Source organism: Lissotriton vulgaris, chromosome 9 (genome assembly GCF_964263255.1).
Source record: "Lissotriton vulgaris chromosome 9, aLisVul1.2, whole genome shotgun sequence".
NCBI lineage: Eukaryota > Metazoa > Chordata > Amphibia > Caudata > Salamandridae > Lissotriton > Lissotriton vulgaris.
The window spans coordinates 135,837,865-135,858,807 of NC_141697.1; the positions used below are offsets into that span (position 1 = coordinate 135,837,865).

Below are 20,943 nucleotides of genomic sequence, written 5' to 3' on the forward strand. Positions count from 1 at the left end.
ATGGCCAACAGTAATGTAGCGTGCTTTGGATACCAGAAGTGGATTGAGCTCGATCTCAGCTTATCATCAGACTTTGAAGATTTTTGAAGAAAAAAGTCTTAAAAGTGTAAGAAAGTGAGGCAAAGCAGAAAGCGGGGTCTGAGGAGAAAACGTCGTCATGGTCAGGGAGCCGATGGAGGAGATCGCAGTGAAGATTTCTGCATTTGAACTTAGTCATGTTTTTTGTAAGGTGAGCATATCCAGCTGAACTAACCTGTACGCTGCAACTGACAACTGCTACACAAGGTCAGATACCCTTCGTGAAAGGAGTCGCTGAACAAGATTTGCTACTGCTGAGCAAAACGTAGTGGGAGCTACCATGAAGACAGGCTTACCGGCAAGTAGGTGGGTCCCAGTCTCCTGTCACTTCTCAGACCACTTTGCAATGGAAAAGTTTCCCAAAGTTTCAAGTTGTAGATTTTGGCACCATTAGCACCATTTACAAGGGTCCAGGACTGGATGGGCACCGCTTAGATGGCAGGGCTCACATTCAGTAGGAAGGGGTGGGAACACACTGCTCCACCTCCCAGCACAGTTCGCCCTTTAGCATTCTGGTCAATGCAGTTCATGGTACATGCTTACTTCAGATTTCACTGGAGTATTCCACCAAAGTTGTTGCAGGTTAGTGCTGAAATCTGTAGACACGTGTTTCTGGATATCATCTGTCATCAGTACAGATGAAAACTAATTTAATTTGGGGTTGCTGAGCAGGTTGCCACAATCTTTTCAGGTCTCAGTACCTCTCACAGGCGCACAGGTGCATCTCCACAAGCTCGTCAGCTCAATGGCTCAAGGGAGCCTTTTCAAACAGGAAGGAGTGTGAGCACACTGCTTCACCTCCCAGCACAGTTTGCCCCTTAGCATTGTGGTCAATGCAGTTCATGGTACATGCTTACATCAAATTTCACTAGAGTATTCCACGAAAGTTGGTGCATGTTAGTACTGTAAATCTGTAGACATGTGTTTCAAGATATCATCCGTCATCAGTACAGATATCAACAAATTTAATTTGGGGTTGCTGAGCAGGCTGCCACAATCTTTTCAGGTCTCAGTACCTCTCACAGGCACACAGGTGCATCTCTACAAGCTCGTCAGCTCAATGGCTCAAGGGAGCCTTTTCAAACAGGAAGGGGTGGGAGCACACTGCTTCACCTCCTAGCACAGTTCGCCACTTAGCTTTCTGGTCAATGCAGTTCATGGTACATGCTTACATCAAATTTCACTGGAGTATTCCACCAAAGTTAGTCCAGGTTACTGCTGTAAATCTGTAAACATGTGTTTCTGGATATCATCAGTACAGATAAAAACAAATTTAATTTGGGGTTGCTGAGCAGGCTGCCACAATCTTTTCGGGCCTCAGTACCTCTCACAAGCACACAGGTGCATCTCCACTAGCTCGTCAGCTCAATGGCTCAAGGGAGCCTTTTCAAACAGGAAGGGGTGTGAGCACACTGCTTCACCTCCCAGCACAGTTTGCCCCTTAGTATTCTGGTCAATGCAGTTTATGGTACTAGCTTACATCAAATTTTCTGGAGCATTCCACCAAAGTTGGTGCAGGTTAGTGCTGTAAATTTGTAGACACGTATTTCTGGATATCATCTGGCATCAGTACAGATAAAAACAAATTTAATTTGGGGTTGCTGAGCAGGCTGCCACAATCTTTTCAGGTCTCAGTACCTCTCACAGGCGCACAGGTGCATCTCCACAAGATCTTCAGCTCAATGGTTCAAGGGAGCCTTTTCTAACAGGAAGGGGTGGGAGCATACTGCTTCACCTCTAAGCACAGTTTGCACCTTAGCATTCTAGTCAATGCAGTTCATGGTACATGCTTACTTCAAATTTCGCTTGAGTATTCTACAAGGTTGGTGCATGTTAGTGGTGTGAGCTTGTGGAGATGCACCTGTGCACCTGTGATAGGTACTGATGACGGATGAAATCCAGAAAGACATGTCTTGAGATGTACGGCACTAACCTGCACCAATTTTGGTGGAAAACTCCAGTAAAATCTCAAGTAAGCATGTATTAAGAACTGCATTTACCATAATGCCAATAGGCGAACTGTCCTGGGAGGTGAAGCAGTGTGCTCTCACCCCTTCCTGTTCTCACTTTCAGTAGGGTCCAGGTGCAGGTACAATGTTGTTGGAGTTTTTTGAGTCCCTGTAGCTCAGAACAGGAGTCCAGCCAACTAGCTCTTTTAGTCACTCTGGAAGTGCAGGGATCAATCAGCAAAGCAAGCCTCAAACAGCAAGGCCATCCTCTGAGGAACAAGGCAGTCCACTGCAGCTCCAGGAGTCAACTGGAGAGTTGATCTGAGGGTCCAATATGTATACCAGTGGTTGAGGAACTAAGATGATTGTTGTATCAAGGTAGCGTGGTGTCCATTATCCTTTTAGATTTTAGTGCAGTCATCAATACCATAGATAATGTCACACTTATCCAGCAGATATCAAATATGGATATCAAAGGCTGAGCACTGAAATGGCTTTCCTCCTTCTTGGAGAATTGAACGTTCCAGGTGTTAGATCAATCTTGTTTTCCTTTAAGCTGTGGGGTGCCTCAGAGGTCTTCCCTGAGTTCAACTCTTTTTATTCTTTATATGTAGCCCCTGGCTGAAATTGTGTACTCCTTTGGGTTGTCATTGGTCTTTTACGCTGATGACACTCAGCTGGTGATATCAATTTCCTCTGAACCCAGTTCAAGCCGCCTCAGTCTGGTACCATGTTAAATTCTCTCCCTTTTTTAGCTAGAAGATTAACTGTCCAGACTCCCATAATGTCACAGCTGGATTATGTTAATGCCTTAAACATTGGCTTACCTCAACATGTGATCATAAGGCTGTAGGTCGACCAAAATGCAGCTCTGTGGCTTCTTATGAACCTCCCAAGGCACCAGTCTACCAAAAAGGCCCTGAAAGATCTAAACTGGCTCCCAGGTGGAGCAGCATGTGCAATTCAAGGCGTTATGTATTTTGCATAGATCATAGGATAGGCCCTATATTCCTAATACCTTTAACCACCCGGTATATTTCTGGGAGGTTTCTTATATCCTCTTCAGTACATCTGCTAAATTTTCCCAAGATTTGTAGGTCTCGCTGGGAAGGCCATTCAATATCATATTTGGCCCCCAAACTATTGAATACCCTTCCATTTGAACTATGTCATTTAACCCACAAACTTTCCTTTCGTAAGGCCCTGAAACCTGGCTGTATAGTAACTAATTGCTCTTCCGTGGCGATATGGTAATCTATGATGACTGTTCTAGTGCTGGGAGGCCTTTGGGTAGCCATGCGCTTTACAAGAACAACCAAATAGAATAGAATAGAATCCCTGGTGCCAGCCTTTGAAGTGGGACAAACTTCTAAACTTCCCTCCATATCTGGTTCTGTCAATTTTGTCTTGTCTGATGCATTATATCCTTTAAGGTAAATTAATATCCCCTTAATAATGCTCGGTGGAATGAATATTGGTTTTATACAACCTAATGGCACCGTCAAATATGTTTCAAGTCAATGGAACAAAGGTGCAGATTATTGGGTTATTGGTTGAGACTGCAATACCTTTAACCCTAATCTTGCATCTGAACAAAATTACAAGAGGTTCAGGAGACTTCAACTGATCCCTTCCCTTTAGAGGGAATGTGATTGAAGAATATCAGGCATGATTACTTACTCCAAACTACTGAACTATGACTTCCCTTTTGAAATAGCAAGTTGTATTTCCTTCTCTTCTAGCTCTTTAAGTAACCGAAAAGAAAAGCCCAGCACTTTACAAAACTCCTTCATAAAGAACAAATTACATCATAAATAGTACAGTACGATACAGGGGCATAAGTATTATTTAAACAAATAAATAAGCAACAGAAATAACAAAGAATTGTTTATTAATGAATAATGAATGGTTGACATCTTTTTTTATTGCGATTTATTGAGCGCCTGGTGACCCGGAGGCATCCCCGCGCTATAAAATCAGTGGAGACCAGAGGGGAGGGATACTATTTGGGGAAAAGGAGGGTTTTCAATTTTTTACGAAAGAGGGTGTGACAGGATTCCAGACGCAGGCTGCGGGGAAGTAAGTTCCATCCTGAGGAAGCTTTGACCGCAAAGCGTCGCCCACCGGTGCGTACCTTCCTGAATTTGGGGACAATGGCCAGGTGTTCGTTGTCCGAGCGCAGGGGTCTGGGAGCTTTGTAGGGGGTGACCATGTCTTTCAGGATGGCTGGGCCTACACCGTTGATGAGATTGTGGGCAGTGCACAGGGCCTTGAATTCTACTCTCTGGCGCACAGGAAGCCAGTGTAGGGCCTTGAGGGCAGGCCTGGCCGAAGCTCTGGGGGGGAGATTCATACAGAGCCGCGCCGCCGCATTTTGAGTACGTTGGAGTATCGCCAAGGTGAAAACGGGGGCGCCGAGGTAGACGGCGTTGCTGTAATCTAGCCGGGCAAGAATAAGACCCTGAACCAGTAGTTTTCTGGATAGGGGAGGAAGGAGTGGAAGGATCTTGCGGATGGATCGCATGAGTCCAAAACAGATTCCTGCTGTTTTGGCTGCCTGGGTCTTCATGGTCAGGTCAGGTTCAAGCCATACTCCCAGTGTCTTAATTTCTTTTTTCGGGGTTGGCACCTCACCGAAAACGTCCGGCCAGACCGACGGGGGAATGGAAGTCCATTTCTTGCCCATGAGCATGATTTCGGTTTTTGCTCCATTGAGCTTCAGGGAGGACTCGCTCATCCAGGTGTAAATGTCCTGGAGGCAATTCAACAGGTTGTCTGGGTGGTTGTCAAGGTGGGATAGTGAGACGACAAGTTGCGAGTCGTCCGCATAGTTCACTATTTTTATCCCATAAGGGGTAACGACATCCTCAAGGGGGGCCATGTAAACATTAAACAGGGTGGGACTAAGCGAAGACCCCTGGGGGACTCCACTAGAGAGTGGTAGTGGGGCAGAGCATGAGTTGCCGTCCCACACCTGGAATGAGCGGCCGGATAGAAAAGAGTCAATCCAAGCGAGCGCAGCACCCGCGATTCCTGCCCTGGCCAGACGATGGAGAAGGACACGGTGGTCCACCGTATCAAAGGCTGCACTGAGGTCCAGGAGGATCACTGCCACTGATCCTCCTGAATCCAGAATGCACCTTGCCTCCTCGATGACAGCGAGGAGTGCGGTGTCCGTGCCATGGCCGGGACGGAATCCTGTTTGGAACTGACGCAGGAGTTTGTTAGCTTCGAGGTACTGGGATAGTTGCACATTGACTAATTTCTCGGCCATCTTGCTAATGCATGGAAGAAGCGAGATCGGTCTGTAGTTGGCCATGTCATCAGGGTCCAGTTGAGGTTTTTTGAGAAGAGCCTTGACAACAGCACTCTTCCAGTTCGGAGGAACAGAGCCTTGTGAAAGGGAGATGTTGATAAGTTCCATGATAGAGGGAGCTATGCTAGGGGACACTGTTTTTAAGAATCTTACCGGGGCCGGGTCGAGGGGGGAGCCGCTTTTCATCTTGGCCAGTGTAGAGACTACTTCGTTCAGGGATACTGCTCTAAATGTAGACAGCCGAGGGTGTAGGCTGTTACCCATAGGGTTAGTGGGAGCCTCTATGTCCGTGTGGTTGGGTGGACTGGTAATTGGGAGGGAGGCCAATATCCGGGAAATTTTGGAATCGAAGTTGAAAAAAATTATTTTCTGAGTCATCTGCCTTGTTGACTGCATATGTTCATTCCTTTGAGTTTTGCATGAATGAGACTGTGGTAGATATGCTGAACCTGGGTGCTGGTCCTAATATTTACATTCTTTCTTATGAATGGCCATTGAGTCTAGTGCCACAGTCAGTGCCTAGTGGGCTCAAGCCGTCTATGCTGACAGTAGCACAGTCAGGGTCTAGTTGGCTCAAGCTGTCTATTCCTACAGTAGCACAGTCCTAGTAAGTGGCCTCGAGCTGGCTATTCCTACAGTGGCACAGCCAGGGACTAGTGGGCTCAAACCTTCTGTCCCAATAGTAGCACAGTCGGTGTCTAGTGGCCTCAAGCTGTCTATTCCGATAGTAGCACAGTCCAGGTCTAGTGGACACAAGCCTTCTGTCCTGACAGTAGCACAGTCTGGGTCTAGTGGCCTCGAGCTCTCTATCTCGATAGTAGCACAGTCTGGTTCTAGTGGACACAAGCCTTCTGTCCCGACAGTAGCACAGTCAGGGTCTAGTGGACACAAGCCTTCTGTCCTGACAGTAGCACAGTCCGGGTCTAGTGGCCTCGAGCTCTCTATCCCGATAGTAGCACAGTCCGGGTCTAGTGGCCTCGAGCTCTCTATCCCGATAGTAGCAAAGTCAGGGTCTAGTGGCCTCGAGCTCTCTATCCCGATAGTAGCAAAGTCAGGGTCTAGTGGCCTCGAGCTCTCTATCCCGATAGTAGCACGGTCTGGTTCTAGTGGACACAAGCCTTCTGTCCCGACAGTAGCACAGTCAGGGTCTAGTGGACACAAGCCTTCTGTCCTGACAGTAGCACAGTCTGGGTCTAGTGGACACAAGCCTTCTGTCCCGACAGTAGCACAGTCCGGGTCTAGTAGCTCGAGCTCTCTATCCCGATAGTAGCATGGTCTGGTTCTAGTGGACACAAGCCTTCTGTCCCGACAGTAGCACAGTCAGGGTCTAGTGGACACAAGCCTTCTGTCCTGACATTAGCACAGTCTGGGTCTAGTGGCCTCAAGCCCTCTATCTCGATAGTAGCACAGTCCGGGTCTAGTGGCCTCGAGCTCTCTATCCCGATAGTAGCACGGTTTGGTTCTAGTGGACACAAGCCTTCTGTCCCGACAGTAGCACAGTCAGGGTCTAGTGGACACAAGCCTTCTGTCCTGACAGTAGCACAGTCCGGGTCTAGTGGCCTCAAGCTCCCTAGCTCGATAGTAGCACAGTCTGGGTCTAGTGGACACAAGCCTTCTGTCCCGACAGTAGCAGAGTCAGGGTCTAGAGGACTCAAGCAGTCTGTATGGACAGTAGCACAGTCCGGGTCAAGTGGCCTCGAGCTCTCTATCTCGATAGTAGCACAGTCCGGGTCTAGTGGACACAAGCCTTCTGTCCCGACAGTAGCACAGTCAGGGTCTAGAGGACTCAAGCAGTCTGTATGGACAGTAGCACAGTCCGGGTCAAGTGGCCTCGAGCTCTCTATCTCGATAATAGCACAGTCCGGGTCTAGTGGACACAAGCCTTCTGTCTCGACAGTAGCACAGTCCGGGTCTAGTGGCCTCGAGCTCTCTATCCCAATAGTAGCACGGTCCTGGTCTAGTGGACACAAGCCTTCTGTGCCAACAGCAGCTTGTGGCTCCAGATGTGCGTGTATGAGTCGAAGGCACTGGCCTGATGTGAACCAGCTTCCCATACCTTGCATGAGCATGGGTGTAGTCAGGGGCATCACTGTCGCCTGCTTGCTCTGTACCTTTGCTTCCGGCTCTGCCTCAGGTGAACAGGTGGGCTTCCAATAACATATGTCCTTGGCACACCCACTGCAGACTCCGAAGCACAATGAAATCTCTTATCGATTATCTACAAACTGTAGACATTTACAAAAGACAAACATTGTTGTGGAATAATGAAATCTTCAGCTTGACAAGGCTGTGTTTTTCAGTTTGCAGAACCTCGTGATTGGTCCAGAAAAATCGTCCACGTTGTGAATATCGCGATGGGAAGACTCCTCCGGAAGCTGCTCATTTTCTTTCCTGTTCTCCTGTGTTCCTTCCTTGTGTACTACATTCCTCTGAAACAGTGGCACACCCGTCCAAGGGCCTCTGGTGAGTAAATCTGATTATGCCACTGCCCTGTAGAGCACCTTAAACATAGGATGTTCTTTTACACATCATGGGGCTGATTCACAGAACTAACTTAAGACAAAATCCTAAACTTACTACTTTTGGTATTCACAGGAGTTAGGATTTTGTCTTGAGACAGACTTAAGACAGACTTAAAACAGAATACTAACTAAGTCTGTCTTCAGTCTGTCTTAAGACAAAATCCTAACTTCTGTGAATACCAAAAGTAGTAAGTTTAGGATTTTGTCTTAAGTTATGTCTGTGAATCGGGTCCCATCTCATTTACTCAGACTTTGAAAATCAACCTTTCAATATGAAGGTCAAATATGCTTGTGTTTTCATTACTGTATATAAAGTTTTACTCGGTTGTCTGATTAATAATTTCGACTGTTTTATTAGGATATTTAAATACAAATATACTATGTAGCGATTTTATATATTTTGTAATCGAAAAATAAACAAAGGGGCATATTATCAAGACAGGCGATACAATTGTCTCCGTTTTAGCGGCAGAAAACTGCAGCTAAAACGGCGATAATGGGCTTGATAATATACTCTATGGAATTCTAACTGAAGCCCATGTTAGATGTGAAGGACATCTAACATGGGCTTTAATTGGAATTCCATGGAGCATATTATCAAGCTCATTATTGTCGTTTTAGCAGCAGTTTTCTGCCGCTAAAATGGCGATAATTTTATCACCTGTCTTGATAATATTCCCCAAAATGTGTTATTTACGGTAGTTTGTTCTTTATTGGTGTTCTTAGGAGTCAGTCTGATTCTGAGTTCATTGATTCAAGGTGATATTTATTGCACCTCATAAATTATGATACTCCACTGTACAATATTTATCGAGTGCCATGAATAGAGTCTATTAGGATTTGTTGGGTAATAACATGGGTATTTTGGTGCTTAATGCACCAAAGTCTACATAGTATGGTAAATAATGTATGCTTTTCCCTTGTTAAATTTCTACAGTTTTGACCTGTCGATTTTTATCAAATAGTGAGGGATTTAACATGCCCAGTGATCAGTGTGGTAAATAACACCCAACTCGAAACTCCAAGCCCTATGCAAACAGGAGTCTGCAAAGTGGTTGGAAAACACCGGAAAACAGGGAAACCGGAAAACACCGATACACTCATAATCAGGGCTTTAGTCAGTACTAGCGATGTAGTTGCGGTGCTCTAGACCTTCACATTGCTATTTCATCCTTACCATCAGCTTGGCCAATTGCACAAATCTGCCAGTAGCCAGGCAAGTAGGTTGAACCTACCAATCCGAGGAGAGAAAGGTTCACCACTCCCAGAAAATATCAGAAACAGTATATGATATTTCCTGCCAAAATCATAGGGCTGTTCCTTACCAGTCTTGTAAATTAGTCACCAAACAGAGCATCTGGAACATTCGTTCGGGGGCATTCACATAGAACGTTTGCTGACTAGCATGAGGACTTTATACAGCACGGGCCATGGACCAGATTCTAAAAGCGTGTCAAAGCGCTATATTGGGAATGTGGATGAAAACAATATAATACATAAGTATACCTCAAAGTCGTCAGAGCAATTTACAATAAGAGTAGGTTAGGCGCAAAATAAATTACACTATGTGTAAATAATAACATCGTTTTACACAGCGGATAGGATAGAACTATGTGCAAAAGTATGTACAATTGTCGAGCTGTGAGGGGAAGCATTTATAATCATAAGGACTACGGAAGTGCGCTTCCAGACATGGCTGAAACTATGCAGGGAGGTGCAGTGCCAGTCGGGCGCAGACGCCTGTAGTAACTGGTGAAGTGTTCTGATAACTGGTCACTTGGTTAACACCCTAGTTGGAGTCACATCTATGTATATCCAATCTTAGAATTGTAAAGTGCATATAACCCCCTTATTTTCAGTGCAACTGCGTGTTCTTCCTCATTCTGTGATGGCTCACTTCTTGGAATGTGTGGGTCACTCCTTTATGTTCAGTACCCCTGCATGTTATAACTCATATCTCATACGTGGACTGTGCATATGAACCCCTTTATTTTCAGTGCCACTGCCTGTTATGCCTCATACCTCATGAGTGGACTGTCCCTTTATTGTTAGAGCTACTGTATGTTAATCTCGTTCCGAGATGGCTTACTTCCTTCAACATGCATGTCACCCCTTTATTTTCAGTGCTACTGCATGTTGTACTTCATTCGCAGATGTCTCACTTCTTTGAATATGCATGTCACCCTCATATTTTCAGCACCATTGAATGTTATACCTCATTCCAAAATAGCTCACGTCTGGAATATGTTTGTCTTCCCCTTTATTTTCAGTGCAACTGCATGTCGTACCTCATTTAAAGATGGCTCACTTCTTGGAATCTGTATGTCAACCCTATTGTTACCAGTGCTACCGCATGTTATACTTCCAAGTCAAGTCAAGTCAAATGATCTTTATTCGGATATAAAATATCCATAAAAGTACAAATCATCACCACCAATAGCACATAAATGTACAAATATCAGGAACAAAATACATTAAAAGTAATAAAAATAGGTTTTGGTAAGTCAGATCTAACATCATTAATAACATACAGCCAAGGTTCAAAGGATAGCAATAAAGTGCAAATAAAGTGCTGTATATACATTTGACAAGCAGCAAGACTAGGAGTACCATTGTGCAAAATCGTAGGTTGTAAACTTTGGACTAAGTGCAAAATAGGCAGTTACATGTTAATTGAATCCTTTTAGACAGGCATTACATGTGCAAAAATAGCAACATTCTGTAGATAAAGTGCTACAGCGTGCAGTATAAAAGACTGATTCAAAAGCGATTGCAAATATATTACCTGTTTAAGGTGTATTCATAGAGGCTCGTGAGCGTACCACAGATTGCAAGAATGAGCTTACTCGGAAAATCATATCGCCACTTCCTAACCGTAATATTTCACGGTATGCCAAATTAAAATCGATAATGGCATGTATCTTAAAGTAGGGAATTAAATACTGTTTGGTGTATCTGACATCAAATTTACAAAAGAAAAAAAAATGTAGCAGTTTGTTTGCTACCAATGCCACATGGACAGTACAACTTCTCCAAATTATTATAAAAACCAATCAGAAAACAAAGTGAGTATTTTATGCTGCCATCCCTGAGACGAAAAAGTAAACTCCTATTCCATCTTTCAATGTTTTTCCTGAGATATTCCTGTGGCATATGATATTCAATGCCTGATAACACCAGAATAGGGATATATCTAATAATTGATGATTTACAGAGCTCAATATTTCCTCTTTCCTTACGGTATAAATCATACAATGCCCCTGTTTTTAGATTTATACCGTCTGTGGCTACAGGGTGGAGGAAGGTGTGCTCCAGCTTCACACTGGCTAGGCTATTTTTAACTGCGCCAAGCCAAGGTATGCTGCTACTCCTATCACACTTAAGTCAATCTGCGATTATCTCTTGTGTTAAAATTGCAGCTGGGTTTTGCCATATCTTTAGCCAGAATAATGCTGGCCGGGATTTGAAAAAATCCTTCACATAATGTAAATTCAATTCTTTATAGCATATATAATTTGACGATGAGATTTGTGCCACTAGTACCTTTCTACAAAATCTATTTTCCGCAGTTTGGATCATGCTACAATTTGCATACCCCCACACTTCGGCGCCATAAGTTGTCGTTGGTACACATTGGGATTTATAATTTTGTAATAGGGGTATCACCACCTCTACCTGATTAGGCTATCGCAGGCTAATGATAGAATTAACCGCATTACCAAGTTTATTTCTGCCATGGGATACATGTGTTAGCCATGATCCTGAATCTGGCAAAACTAAACCCAGATAAGGGAAAGTGCTAGTGCTTTTTAAGGGAATCGTTTCCCGGCGTTATATGATTAATGCAGTGCTTTTTAGGCCCACAGGACATAATATATGATTTTTTTAAATTAGTACAAAGGTCCAAATCTGCCATGAATGATACAAAACCCGTAATTAAAGTGCGAAGTGCTTTTGGTGTGCGGCCCATAAGGACCGAATTGTTTGCATATAAAAGTACGGGGAACAATTTACCATTAATTTTAGGTACATCATATGTCAGTTTGGACAGAAAGTTATTTAGTTCGTTTATATAAAGAATAAAAAGTAGAGGGGCCAAGACACAACCTTGTCTAACCCCTCTACCGATTAAAATGTCCCCGGAGACCTCTCCTTCATTGCTTATCCGCACCCGTGCTTTCAGATCTCTGTGCAAAAACGCCAAGAAGTGAACAAGTGCGTCATCCAAACCATAATTTAAAAGAATCTCCCATAAACGTGATCGATTAACAAAATCAAAGGCTGAAGTTAAATCCATAAAACCCAAATATAGTGGAACTTTTTTAGCAATGGTGTATTTACCCAATATAAGATTTAAGTTCAGACACTGTTCCACAGTTCCAACATTACTCCTAAAACCCAACTGACAGCAATTTAAAATTTGATTATCCTCTGCCCAGTTCCTAATCTTATTAAAAACAACCCTGCCCAAAATCTTCAGGGTATTATCTATCAGAGATATTGGGCGATAACAGCTAGGGTTGGATCTGTCGCCCTTCTTAAAAATGGGCACAATAATACTAGTTGACCAAGTTGTTGGGATTGTAGTATTGGTCAAATTATTAAAAAAATTACATACAAGAGGGGACCAAAAGTCGGGTTCAGATTTAATAAGATCGATTGACAGTCCATCAGGACCCGGGGTTTTATTCCCTGCACTTTGATGTATGGCATCTTCAACTTCAGTTATTGATATAGCAACATTTGTAACTGGGAGATAACTATCAACAGACGTTATGGGAGCTGTGTATATTCTTGAAAAATGCTCCTCGCATGACTCACTAGCTATATTGCAGCTTATAGGAGTGATATTTATTCCCATTGACCTCATAGCTTTTACTTCACTCCAAAACCAGGTTACATCTTTAAGTGCGGCAGCGCAGGCGAGAGAGTCCCACCGTTACTTCAGTATCTCCTCTGAACGTAATTTAGTTGCATTCTTATAGCGCTCTCTATATGCTCTAACCAAAGTCATGTCACTGGATTCCCCAGCTAATGCTTCACGAAGGTCTCTATTGGCCCAGGAACAAGTGCCATTTAACCATCTAGGGTTCTTACTCAGGTTCGTGACAGGTTTAGCGATTTCGTATTTAATGCCAGCGCATAACCCAGTAATGGCCTGGACAATCTCTGTGCCTGAGCAGCTACTAGACAAACATGTCTCCACCAAGAGGGGGTAAGATTTTATGATACGTGCAAATAGGGCCTTGTTATCTATGCCCTTCCAGATCACTTTAAGTTTGTCAGTCAATGCTACCAGGTTCTTTGCCCCTATTTCCTTCCATTTTATAAATTTGTTAAGAAATCTGATAGTTGTGAAAATTGGGTTGTGATCACTATAACTAGTGCCTAAAACTTCAGCCTTGACTAGACAATTCTCAAGAGAGGAGGATATAAAAACATAATCAATGGTTGAAGAACAGCCACGTCCTCTATAGGTAGGCAATAGGCCTTTGTCTGACACACATCCAACCTTATCCATTACATTGATTAAATCCCGAGTGGATAGATGATTGTGCAGTTCTTCCCCTCTTTTGCACGGAATTTCCCGAACAGGTGTAGCAACAGGGTTATCAATTCCGTTGAACAAATATGCATTGAAATTCCCCCCTAAACAGATTACGTCCAATTTGCCATACCTCTGTTCATCTACCAAGTTGTCAATAAATTCAAACAAGTTAATGTGATGTAAAATCATTGTTATAAAAATTGAACAAACATAGCATAATCCCATGTGAATAGATCATAGCTTGAAAATTTCCATCATTTGTCTCCAGGGGTTTTATACTACTTCCTGCTGTAATCTTTATCCATGTGGATAATCCCCTGCTTGGTCGACCAAATTCAGGGCTGGGTACAATATTATTGTGGCAAACAAATCCCTCAAGAAACAAACCACCGGTACACCATGTCTCTTGGAACATTAAGATGTCAAAATTACCAACCAAGTTAATCCACTCCGCTATATTCAATTTAGATTTTAGACCTGCGATATTCCAGCTAAGTATATTTAAGTTATGGTCTAAAAGTCTGGGTTCCATAATGACAGGACAAATTGATGGTGGTTCTACCGGGGAATCTTTTTGAAGGATATCTGTGGGCCTAGGTTCGGTATCAGCCGGACGGGCCTTTAGTAAATCCATTGGCCCTACTACAGTAGTCAAAGATTTATTCGGTAGTCAGTCCTGTCTCTCCAGGTCAGACAGAGCGGTAAACCGGTTATGTGTAGAATATGTCGGGGTGACTAAGTTGCGAGCTCTCTGGGGGGTCTGTAGAAAAAACCCAATGGTAACGAAGTTATGAGAGTTGGAGTGCTAATGTGGTCGGTTTGGCTTTTCAGTATCCATTTCACTAGGGAAGGGTACCTAAAGTTCACAACAATACAGTAGCCCATAATGTTCTTAACTGAAGGTCCTACCCATTCCACCCGTCTCACCATCAGAATTTCATTAGCAATCTCCCACCCTGTCCCCTTATACTTTGATGACCAATCAATACACTTATTTTTAAGTTGGTCCCAGGACTCGATTTGATCTTCTTTCAATGGAGGTACACCAGCTAAAATCATGACATAGGGGCATGCTTCCGGGGGTAAATGAAGAACAGCCTCAGCGTATTTTTTAACCTGTATATCGGGAATGGGGTTAAAATTTAAGCCCGTCATCGATTTCGTGGAGGCTGGCACAGGCAATGCGGTGGGGCTAATGTGAGTGATGATTACTGGAGGACCTGTTCTCGATGGGCACATTTAACAAAAGCAACATGCTAGCCATGGTACTGGACGTGAGATTGGGTGATAGGCTGTTCTTTTTACCATCACACTTTTCACATACATCATTAGTACCAGAAGGTATACGAGTACCATTTCCCCCCGCAATGCCCTTATTAATTGCTTCCATGTCTTTTAAGAGCCGTTCACCCCTAATTTGGTCAATAATAGTAACCCATTTTTTTTGGCATCCTCTTTCTTCACCAAGCTTTCCAATCTATCCAAGCGTTTAAAAATAGCATTAAATTGTTTATCCATTAGACTTTTCAAACGAGGAAAAGTAGAGTCCACTATAGTGTCAATTAAATTTCCATTTGGCCTTCCTTGTACGCCGTTTACAGATGTTGTCTCAGTTTGGGTACAGATAGAATTAAATACAGCTTCCGTTGTGGTCAAATCTACAGTGCTGTCATTTAATTGCACAGTCGGACTAACTGATGTCCCACTTGTTCCAGTCGCTCCTCGTGACCACATACTCAGAGGGGTAGGTAGAGATTTATTGCGGGTAGGTTGTTTCCTCTTACTATTAGTCATTTTTGATGGTCCTCTCTTCCTTTTCTCCCCCACATTTTTTGTAATTAAAGCTGGTTTGGGAACACTGGTATTAACTTGAGACCCCTGCTGGGGGTCTAAGGTATCTACTGTATTTTTATCAATCACAGTGCCCGCAGTTAGCTTTGCATGATGGGCAGAATTATTAATTATTACAGTAGGTGATAACGGGGGCACCATTTGACCACCTCTCTCTGGTTCATCAACCATGTGCGGATTAGATAATAGTTGGCCCATAGAGAGTCTCCTCTCAGTAATTTCAATTTCCGAGGTGACCATGTTGACGGCATTTTCAAGCATACTTTCAAAGGAGGAGGTGATTATAGTGGAACTCTTAGGGTCCGAGGTGGTTGTAGTAGCTAAACGTTTCCCCATAGTACTTGGTTTGCACTCACCTCACTCAGGAGCTAAAAGGGGGGGCCCAGCCCAGCCTTTGCCTGCCCCTGACGGCCACAGACGACCTGCCCTTTGCCCGGGCTTAGTCCTGGGACGGGAGGCACTTGGCCGTTAAATGGCGCCTCCGGGCGCTGGCTGTGGCTGGCTGTGGCGTCACCGGTGCGGCGGTAGTTGCTGGGGCACATGGGGGATGTGGTTTTCTGCTGTTGCCCTCACGACGCCTCAAAAGCCACAGAGCCACGGAGTTGTCCTGCTGCCGTTTCCCTCACAGCTGGAGCTTGCTGCAAACTTCGTCAAACCCCCTGAGCGCTCGGCTGTTAAATGGCGCTCTGGGCACTGGCTGTGGCATCACCGGTGCGCCGGTAGTTGCTGGGGCACCAGGGGTATGTGGTTTTCTGCCGTTACCCTAACGGCGCCTCGAAAGCCACAGAGCCACGAAGTTGCCCCGCCGCCGTTTCCCTCACGGCCAGAGCTTGCTGCAAAGTTCGTCAACCCCCCTGAGCGCTCGGCGCTCGGCTGTTAAATGGCGCCTCCGGGCGCTGGCTGTGGCGTCACTGGTGCGCCGGTAGTTGCTGGGGCACCTGGGGAATGTGGTGTTCTGCCGTTGCCCTCACGGCGCTTCGAAAGCCACAGAGCCACGGAGTTGCCCCGCCGCCGTTTCCCTCACGGCCGGTGCTTGCTGCAAAGTTCGTCAACACCCCGGAACGCTCGGCTGTTAAATGGCACCTCCGGGCGCTGGCTGTGGCGTCACGGGTGCGCCGGTAGTTGCTGGGACACCTGGGGATGTGGTTTTCTGCCGTTGCCCTCACGGTGCCTCGAAAGCCACAGAGACACGGAGTTGCCCCGCCGCCGCTTCCCTCACTGCCGGAGCTTGCTACAAAGTTCGTTATACTTCCATCTAACGGATCACTGACAGAATATTGAGGAGCAAAATATCGACCTGCCAAAATATAGATGAAAAAATCTATAATGATAGAATATCGACTTCCTATCTACAAACAGGTAAGTACAAAAATATCGAATCCAAAATATCGTTGAAAATAATATAGTTTGTTAAAATATTGAATTTTTTAAATGTCTTAAAAGTAATGTAAAATAATTAAATAATGAATATAATTAAGTAAAACATACTTAAAAATACTTAACCTTAAAATTAATGTATAATTAATGTAAATTTAAAAAAACCATGCATTTTTATTTGTTATTACATATATATGTTAACTTAATAATATTACAAAATATTCAATATTTTTAGTGTTGGATAGCTGGAGGGTAAAATTTACTATTCCCACTCCAGTGAGTGCAACAATAGGGCAAGCGTTGGATAGCGGGAGGGTAAAAATTATTATTCCCACTCCAGTGAGTGCAACAGTAGGGAAAGTGTTGGATAGCGTAGGGGTAAAAAGTACTATTCCCACTCCAGTGAGTGCAATAGTAAGGAAAGTGTTGGATAGTGGGAGGGTAAAAATTACTATTCCCACTCCAGTGAGTGCAACAGTAGGGAAAGTGTTGGATAGCATAGTGTTGAAAATTACTATTCCCACTCCAGAGAGTGCAACAGCAGGGAAAGTGGTTGATAGCGTAGGTGTAAAAATTACTATTTCCACTCCAGTGAGTGCAACAGTAGAGAAACTGTTGGATAGAGTAGTGGTAAAAATTACTATTCCCACTCCAGAGAGTGCAACAGTAGGTAAAGTGTTGGATAGCGTAGGGGTAAAAATTACTTTTTCCCACTCCAGTGAGTGCAACAGTAGGGAAAGTGTTGGATAGCGTAGGTGTAAAAATTACTATTCCCACTCCAGTGAGTGCAACAGAAGGGAAAGTGTTGGATAGCATACAGGTAAACATTACTATTCCCAATCCAGTGAGTGCAACATTAGGGAAAGTGTTGGATAGCGGGTAGGAATAATTTACTATTCCCACTCCAGTGAGTGCAACAGTAGGGAAAGTAATGATTTTATAATTAAATATATATATATATATATATTAATTATCAATACCAATAAAAAAGTAATAAACATAAATTACCAATGACAAATTATTTAATAATTAATTAATAATAAATACCAATAAATATTAATGATAAAAAAGTAATTACCTGTTAATAATTAATTAACAACAAATTGATTTTCAATACCAAAAATGAATAAGTAATACCTCTTTTACCAATGAATAATTAGTTAACAGTAAATTAATTATCAATGCACAAAAATAATTTCAATAATTACTTAATTACAATTAAATTACTTCCCACCCTATTCCCCTTTAAACCTATAACCAGCTCCAAATAATAAATTAATGCAATTATTATAATGATCAATTAATCAATCAATAAAAATGAATTACCAATTATTAACAATTAATTACCAATTAATAATTAACAATACATTATCAATACCAATAAATAAAAATAAATAATTACTTAATTACAATTAAATTACTTCCTATCCTATTCCCCTATAAACCCACAACCCTCTCAGAATAATAAATTAATACAATTAATATAATTATCAATTAATCAATTATTACACATTAATTACCAATTAATAAAAACGAATTACCAATTAATAATTAATTAACAATAAATTAATTATACAATACCAATAAATACAAATTAATATTTACTTAATTACAATTAAATTGCTTCCCACCCTATTCCCCTATAAACCCACAACCAGCTACAGAACTAAAACGCAAAATTAAATAAAAAATAATTAATAATTCCTAAAAATTAATATTTAATTTACTATAATTAAATTACTTCCCACCCTATTCCCCAATAAACTCACAACCCGCTACGGAATTAAATTACGCAAAAATTAAATAACATAAAATGTATTACTTAAAAAAAATGTAAACATACATTACAAAAATAATACATACTTTTAACACATATTAAAATACTCTAAAAAATCGATATTTTTAACAAATATATTATGACTGTCGATATTACTAACTTCGATATTATAAAAATCGATATTTCTTATCTGAATTTCAATATTCTGCACCATTATATTTTTGTAACTCGATATTATGTCCACTCGATATTTAAAACTCAATATTTTGCCATTTCGATATAAAAAATTTGATATTGCGACTGTTCACCCCATCTAACATGGATCACTTCTTGAAATGTGTATGTCACTCACGTTTTAGGTCTCGCCTACGCAGCACGCATGTGATGCATAGGAGACCTTTAGCCGTCATACAGCTCTTTTTCGTAGCACATACTCATGCTTGTGGTGGCATACAGCTTGCGGGAGTGCGCAGCTGCGCACCATGAGCACAAGTATGTGCTTTGAAAAAGAGCATGCTGCGCGCGCACGCACCTTTGCCATGCTTTTTTTAAAAACTCCCGGGCTTGCCTTTCTTGAAAGTGTTCGTTAGGAAATTTCATCTTACCACTTGACATGTAATGTCATATCATGCTAACTTTCCCACTTTACGAGTATGTTCTTCTATTTGCTTTTGAAACAGCATTTCTCTGATGTGAGCGAGCTAGACTGGCCAACGTCTCTCTCTTGTCTCTTTTGCAACATTTATCCACCCCATCACGTTTTCCCTTTGTCGTGAGCTCAGCCTTGTGTGATACTGCGCATGCAGTCTGCACTCATTGGCACCTACCGTCTAAACTGGTTACGGTACGTCTGCCTTGAAAACTACAACGATTGACAGCAGTTATGCTAGTGAGTGAGGATCATGTTTACAAACACTGTACACACTCTCAAAGAGCGAGCACACATCTGCAGGTCTGAGCTTCGCACATTCTCAATTCAGTTGTGGACTGAAGAATGTTTTTGGTGAGATAGCGTGGTCGGCGGTTAGCTTTGTTACGTCTAGTTTTAGTGCCCGACCTCTAGTTTAGAGATCAGAAAACAAAGTCTCATTTCCGGGTGAATGTTTTTGTGCCTGTCCTAGGTGTGTGTTATTGAGTCTTCGCTAATAAGAATTATGTAACAGAAAATGCAAAGTATTTGGCGAGGCGATTCATTGCATAATGCTGCCACGTTTCTTCTGACTCAATATTTTTGAGATTGGTCACCTAGGCGCTTTGTGTTCTGTGAAAACTTCCGGCTGGTGCGAGATGGCCACATGTAGGAAAATCCATCAGAGAGTTGGCCTGTGGCACTTTATTGAGATTACCACATCACATTGACCAGTCAAATGTTTCTACTATAATCTCCCTAGCGTCTAGGAACAAGCATTGGCATAGTCAATAGGTCTCGCCTTTGGGACCTTATAAGTATTTAGTTTTGCAGCACAACCTCCTTACTGCAACAACATTAACTGCTGCATGGCTAAACACTTATAAGGTCCCAAAGGTGAGACCTATTGGCTATGCCAATACTTGTTTTACAGTGTGACCGCATGTAGTACCTTATTCTGAGATGGCACATTTCTTGGAATGTTTATGTCACTCCCTCTGTTACAAGTGTCACTGTATGTTAAACCGCATTTTGAGATGGCTCACTTGTTGGAATGTGCATGTCACCCTTTTATTACAGGCTAACACGTTATACCTCATTGAGATGGCTCACTTGTTGGAATGTGTATGCCATCTCTTTTGTTGCCAGTTCTACTGCATGTTATACATCATTCTGAGATGGCTATTTCTAGGAATGTGGATGTCACCCCTTTCAGTTTTGCCACATATTACACCTCATTCTGAGATGGCTCACTTCTTGAAGTTTTCATGTCAACCTCTTTATTGGCAGTACCACTGAATGTTATATCTCATTCTGAGATGGCTCACTTGGAATGTGCATGTCAAGCCCTTTATTTCCAGTGATACCGCATGTTATGCCTCATTTCGAGATGGCTCACTTCTTGGAATATGTATGTCACCCTTTTATTTTCAGCGCTATCACACCTTATGCCTCATTCTGAGATGGATCACTTTTATTCTTTATATTATGAGTTTTGTGTAATATCCCAATCTGTAAGCCAGTAATTTCAGGGCAACTGTCATTTTGTATTATCAGTATTTCCAATGGTATTAGATGATGTGCTGTCCTATTACAGTGATTCACCGTGTTTTGTTACCCATCAAGGTCACAAGCCCTTTTTACATCTCACCATGCGCCAAAGAGAACAGCTCCAAGGTACATGGATCCATCTGCATTCCCACATGATCTGTCCACACATACATCCACCCACACACCATAAGCTTGCATGTATACGTCATACACAAAGTGATCGTTAATCTACTTATAAACACACGAACGACCATCGCTCGCACAAATCCATACATCATACTTTAACCCACATTCTTCATCCATCCACACAAATTCAAAAATCATCCAAATGTAAATTCATTAGCCA

General features: G+C 42.6%; 1 protein-coding gene across 1 annotated transcript in view; it reads left to right on the plus strand.

Annotated features, from left to right (window-relative positions):
- The window catches only part of LOC147689725 (carbohydrate sulfotransferase 9-like), a 162,500-nt gene that overhangs the window by 115,762 nt on the left and 25,795 nt on the right, over positions 1 to 20,943 (plus strand). The window contains exon 2 of the mRNA XM_086936584.1: positions 7,644 to 7,806. Coding sequence (XP_086792710.1) covers positions 7,698 to 7,806 — 109 coding nt within the window. The 5' untranslated portion in view covers positions 7,644 to 7,697. The remainder of the gene's footprint in view (positions 1 to 7,643; positions 7,807 to 20,943) is intronic.